Source organism: Podarcis muralis, chromosome 2 (genome assembly GCF_964188315.1).
Source record: "Podarcis muralis chromosome 2, rPodMur119.hap1.1, whole genome shotgun sequence".
Classification (NCBI taxonomy): domain Eukaryota; kingdom Metazoa; phylum Chordata; class Lepidosauria; order Squamata; family Lacertidae; genus Podarcis; species Podarcis muralis.
Window position 1 is genome coordinate 63,349,632 of NC_135656.1, and position 6,214 is coordinate 63,355,845.

The 6,214-nt window shown below is 40.0% G+C and overlaps 1 protein-coding gene across 2 annotated transcripts in view; it reads left to right on the forward strand.

The window, feature by feature from the left end:
* Nucleotides 1–5,894, forward strand: part of G3BP1 (G3BP stress granule assembly factor 1) — a 28,562-nt gene extending 22,668 nt beyond the window's left edge. Inside the window, exons 7-12 of one of the 2 annotated variants that reach the window (XM_028718317.2) lie at nt 562–766; nt 1,949–2,050; nt 2,661–2,772; nt 3,160–3,285; nt 3,383–3,513; nt 3,954–5,894. In XM_028718317.2, the coding sequence (XP_028574150.1) occupies nt 562–766; nt 1,949–2,050; nt 2,661–2,772; nt 3,160–3,285; nt 3,383–3,513; nt 3,954–4,160 (883 nt within the window). In that variant the 3' untranslated portion in view covers nt 4,161–5,894. The remainder of the gene's footprint in view (nt 1–561; nt 767–1,948; nt 2,051–2,660; nt 2,773–3,159; nt 3,286–3,382; nt 3,514–3,953) is intronic. The other variant, XM_028718318.2, reaches the window with a different exon arrangement.
* The last annotated feature ends 320 nt before the right edge of the window (nt 5,895–6,214 follow it).

The following is a 6,214-nucleotide window of genomic DNA, read 5'->3' on the forward strand; positions in this document are numbered from 1 at the left end:
CTCAGACACGGTTGCAATCATAACTATGCCACTGCTTCTAACCAGTTTGCCTATAACTGCTGGCTGAAATGTAGGAAGGAGATCCATATTCTGTAGAATACTAATTTTTCAGACTAAACCTAATCTCATTTCTGTTTTATAATGGTCTCCTGCAGAATCAGTGCTGACTTTACTGCAAAAAATAATAATTTAGGGCCTGATCTCAAGACTGTTGTTCTAACAAGTGTCCATCAATATACTCAACAATGCTGCAGTCTTTTTGCATAACTAAAAGTCCACCAGGCCTTTCTTAAAATTTACTGAGGTGGGAGCATTGAAGTTCAGATTTCTAGGGGAGTGTGTATGTGAGAGAGAGGACATGAATGAGTATAAGCCATACTGATTAAAAAGGGAACATTGCTGACTTAACAAAGCATTGTTGCATGAGGGTTCAGATTGGATGGATGTTTGTTTGTAACCCTGGTACTGAAATAGCACAATATTGGGATTCCATTTATGGTCCTGGTGCTTGAGCTCTGCAAATGCATTGTTACCATAATGAAAATATTTTTCCACCAACAGCAATGACTTGGAGGAACATTTGGAGGAACCAGTTGCAGAGCCGGAGCAAGAAGTTGAACCTGAACCTGAACAGGAGCCTGAACCAGAGGCTCAGGAAGAGAAAGCTGAGCCAGCGCTGGAGGAAGCAGCACCTGAAGAGACTGTAGAGAAGAGTCCTTCTCCAGTCCCTGTGGACCCTGCTCCCGTAGTGCAAGAGGACTCAAGGGTAACATGCATGATTTTAATGATATCCCCTTTCACATTTACTCGTGTGTATTTTTAAGTTTGAAGTGAGAAAGTTTACAAGAGCTGTCAAGATGTTCAAGATAATTCCTGTGTACTCACATTTGGTTGAAGAAAAGGCAGTTGTATCTTAGCAGAAAGTCAGTGGCTGCTATCTTGATAACAAGAAGGCAATTGTTCGGACTGTACTGTAGTTGCCAAGTTGTAGAGCTTCAGTCTTTACAGCATTCCCTATATCACATTGTAGCATAAGAATTGTATAAGTCCAAAAAACCTCTCTATTTTTGTTCCCCATAACTGCTCTAAGTAGTATCTGGAAGAATACTCTTTGTCTATTGGGTATCTTGCTGGCAAAAAGAGCCTGACAATAGCAGCCATTCATAAATTGTGTAGGTTTAGCCATTTGTTAGACCTTTAGGACAGTTTGTAAGGCACACCTTAAGCTTGCATTCCAGATATTGAAAGGAACCTTAATTTCCAAGGATTAAATACTATTTATATAAAGGCTCTCTATAAATAGCCTTTCTGCTTCCTTGATTTTATTTTTGTACATTTCTAATATATTTTTGTGTGAGTTCAGTTTATAAATATTTTAAAGACATAAAAATGAATGGGCAATCTTTTTTTCTTCTAGTAGCCACAGGCTGTGGGCTTTTGGGGGTCTTTGTGCTCCAGCTACCCACGGATATGGGGTTTTCCTTAGCATGCTAAACAGTATGGCTGGGGGAGTGTGGTTTCCAAGGATAGAAACACATCAGGGATATCCCTCATGGATATAATCACACTCCCCCGGGCCACCAAACACCCTTTTGGGCTTAGAAAAGTGCAGTTTCCGAAGGTAGAAAGGCATGCAGGGAGAGCCATCCCGTGAAAGCAGTGCTCCCCTCAGCCTGCCATGCAAGTGAGGAGCACAACTAAATTTGGTGGCATGAATTTGATGGAGGGAGGGGGGTTGCAGTTTTGGCAGTCACAGCAAAATCTACCGAAAGCCTCTAAGTAAGGTGCAGTCTGCCCACATGCTGTCTCTAACATAAACATTTGTGGCTGTAGAATTATTTGAAGAAAGATGTCAAAATTTGTACATGTCCAAGAAACTTTGTAATTTTGAAGAGCACAGATACCTGGTGTTACTCAGAAATAATGAAATCTTGTTTGTTCCTGTTAGACATCTTCATGGGCATCTGTAACCAGTAAGAATCTCCCACCTAGTGGAGCTGTTCCAGTATCGGGCATACCACCTCACGTTGTCAAATTGCCTGCATCACAGGTAAAAATATACCAGCCAACTAATGAACTTGAACCAGGATCAACAACTGTCAGGTTAATTGCAAATCGATAGTATTTCAAGAAGTAGAGCATTATTTTTACTTTTTAGGACATGCTCGTTTTTTGTTTTTCTCTGCAAAAGCATCCTTTTCAGGGGAAATGTTCTTGAAATTCGTTGCTTTGCATATGATTTCAAGTGAAAGGGCCGATAAATCTTCCTCTATTCTGGCATTTGAACTTGTGTTTTTCCTTTTCCTTGGGATTCCCAGGTTTAGAATGGTTAGGGTATGAGGATGTTGACAAAGCTTGACTTAGATCAGGGGTCAGCAAACTTTTTCAGCAGGGGGGCCAGTCCACTGTCCCTCAGACCTTGGTGGGGGGCCGGACTATATTTTGAAAAATAAATAAATGAACAAATTCCTATGCCTCACAAATAACCCAGAGATGCATTTTAAACAAAAGGACACATTCTACTTATATAAAAACACACTGATTCCTGGACCGTCTGTGGGTCGGATTTAGAAGGCAATTGGGCTGAATCTGGCCCCCGGGCCATAGTTTGCCTACCCATGACTTAGATGCATTACATTTGTGCTGGCACATTTTTGCAGCCCCGTCCTGAATCAAAGCCTGAATCCCAGACTCCACCGCAGAGACCTCAGCGAGACCAGAGGGTGAGAGAACAACGGACAAATATCCCACCACAAAGAGGCCCTAGACCAAGTAAGAAATTTGGTGTACTTGGTAATAACAATATAGCTACTAAAGCAGTGCTCACTGTTGGAACAGATAAAGTCAACTTTTGTGGTGATACTCAAAGATGTTAAACTAAATACAATAAGAGTATGTCGTAAGAGTTGGAAAAAATTTGGGAATAAATTAAACCAGATGCTTTCAAAATCTGAAGTACCACAATTTAATCTTAAAGTGGATACTTCAGTCTGCTTACAGGCTTTTGAATGGGAGCACCAAGTCACTCATTTCTTGTGTTTTATTTGAAGCTTTATTGTCTATTGACTTCTGCCATTATTCCAGTAGGCAAAGCTTATGATGGTGTTTATAGAAAGCAAAAGATGATGAATGATTTATGTCTATCTTTTTTAATTTAAGTGCGGGAAGGGGAGCCAGGTGACATGGAAACTAGGCGTATTGTGAGGTACCCAGACAGTCACCAGCTGTTTGTTGGGAATCTCCCTCATGATGTGGATAAGGCAGAACTAAAGGATTTCTTCCAACGTAAGTCTTGAATATTGCTTGCCTAGTGGTGGGGCTTCAGGGTTGTGTCTAAAAGTACATGCCTATTTCTACAGAACAGTCTAATGTGTGATCAAAGAAATTGGAAATTCTTTTGCAGGTTATGGGAATGTTGTGGAACTCCGTATCAACAGTGGAGGAAAGCTCCCTAATTTTGGATTTGTGGTGTTTGACGATCCAGAGCCCGTTCAGAAGATCCTTGCCAATAGGGTACATTAAACGATATTTAAGTGATAAAGGTTATACTGAGGTGTACTAAAAACTGATGTTTTGAAATAAAGCAAACACAAAAAACCAAGAGAAGCTAATTAGAATGGCTTCTTTGTTTAACTTGGGGGTGGCAGCTGAAGTGGGAATAGATAGACAAAGCTGTTGGTGCTCTTGGCTAGATTACAATATTAATTTGCAGTTATAGTTAAAAATAATGGCCTACACAACAGTTAAAAACTATCCTTGCCAAATATGGGTGGGGTGGGAGGTTGAAAGAATTCACAACCTGAGTAAACAAAGACATTGGATTTTGGGAGATCAGGATCTTATTTTTCTGCAATGTCTGTTGCATGCAATAATTCACTTCAATGTATTATTGTACGTATTTAGTACTTTCTTACCTGTTTGTTGATTCCACTTTACCACTTTTTCTCTTCCAGCCGATCATGTTCAGAGGAGAAGTGCGTTTAAATGTGGAAGAGAAAAAAACGCGAGCAGCCAGGGAGGGTGATCGCCGAGACAACAGACCCCGTGGGCCTGGTGGCCCCCGTGGGGGGCTGGGAGGTGGGATCCGAGGGCCTCCACGTGGAGGAATGTCTCAGAAACCAGGATTTGGCACTGGAAGGGGCATCGGGCAACGCCAGTGATTAATGGATGACATGATGAGACAAACCCTTCTTCCTGCAGATTTGTGAATTTCAGCCTTGGGTATCTTGGAATGTGGCCCTACCCTGTTATAGACTGCTACGTTTGATACTATTTTGGCCCATTTTGTTTGTGTTTGGTTTCGTGATATTTTTTTTCTAGTCTTTGTCCCAGATTCCAGCTTTGTGGAACAATATTTCGGGGAAAAGTGGATTTTTTTTAAAAAAGAAAAGAACTGAATCCTTGCTTGCTGCAGACATGTGGACTGGATTTTTTTTTTGGGTACCCGTTGTTTTTCCTAATGGAATGTGTGGCGCTTTTTTCCCCTCCTTACTGAAATGGGGTGCGCTTCAGTCAGTGGAATTAACCTTTTCAGCTGCATGTGTTCAGGAGCCTATAGGAAAAACTAGTACGTGACAAACGTTTCAAGGGCAGGGAAATCCGTCACCCCTTTGGGGGGGGTGGGGTCACATGACCTGTTGGACCTTGGTCTGGAGATGTTGCCGCTTGAAAATTGACATTACCCTTTCTCTGTGGCGCTGTAAAAGTGGAATAAAGGGTATCAATAGAATGCTCTCTTTTGGTACATGATCACGAAAAGGAATTCTCACTACTGTTTTACCACTTACAAGGATTGCGGGATAGGTTTTAAATGTCTAGAACTTGACTCTTTAAAACACCGTTCCTGAACTTGTGATATTTTTTTTTTTATTGAAATAGGGAAGTTTTTTTCATGTTTAGTTTGTATTTGTATTAAAACGAAAACAAAATTGTTGTGCCTTCTATTTATCTCTCATTCCAGTCTTGGCAAATTGTTAAAAAAAATAAAAAAGTCTAGATTTGCTTTATCCAGTTTTTGGAGTATGTTGAAGTCTTTCAAGAGATCTGTTTGTCCTTCATGTCTCCTCATGGGTATATATGTTTTCTAGAGTTGCACGTTTTGTTTTTTAATAGCCTCATGGAATTCTGTAACATTTTATAATACTTTCTGAGGACTTCCCAACTATGTATTGATACTGTCATTAGCTCTGAAGCGAGTGCCTTCCATATGTGACTATGGGAAACGACACCCTAAATCTTTACAGTGTGTTATTTTTACAGTATGCACATATGCAGTATATGTAGTATGTTGCGATGATGTTACTCATCATTGGCTTTAAAATGCCATTCAAATAAGGGTGAAATGATTAAACCCTGGTTCTGATGATAACCTTTATCACTGTGATATATTCATGGTATTGCATAAGCTAAGACATCTGTTTTTCTTGAATGTATATACAGAATAAAATAAAATGCAGAAACATCATTGCAGCTGTTGGAGTTGCTGATGGTCTTGCGCACAATTTAATGAGAACAAGGCAACGTGCAAGGCATCTAGGTGAATAACTGGGGTTCCCAGTTTAGAAGCACTCTGGCTGTGATGTCGGTAGGAATTGGGTCAGTGTTGTGGGCCACAATTTTAAATTGCATTTAATCCAAACTTGCCTATTTCACACAAATATGATGGCACAGTTGTGGTGTGCTGCAGTTGAATTATGCAGTGTTTGCATTCTGCAATTGATAATGTGAAGAAATGCCAAACCTCAGAAGACTTTTAAGCCATTTCTGTTAAAAGTCAACCTTTTAGCTTTTTGTTAAACTGTTTCAAGCATCTCTGTAACATAAGGACTAGAATTTTTTAAATGGGAAATTAGGGTCTGTGTGATTTGAATAAACCCAAAAGTTTGTTTAGAGTATTTTATTGCTTAATAAATTGACTATAAAGTTCAAATAATTAACTTGTGGATACCATGGACTACCAAATGTGCCCAAACATCAGTTAAGGTAAGTAACTTGTTTTTTCAATGTGCTACACAAATGTGCGTGGGTTTCAGTGTTTCGAGCTGTTACTTCTGCTGATACAGAATAGCTAGTCCCAATTCAGCTTGAATTCATTAAACGAAGTAATACTTTTATAAATCTGCATGAGTCCACTTTGAAGCCCCAGCCCTACTTGGGCTTTATTATTATGCTGTGAAAGGTCCTTTGGTCAGGAGTAGGATGTGTGCTTGGCATG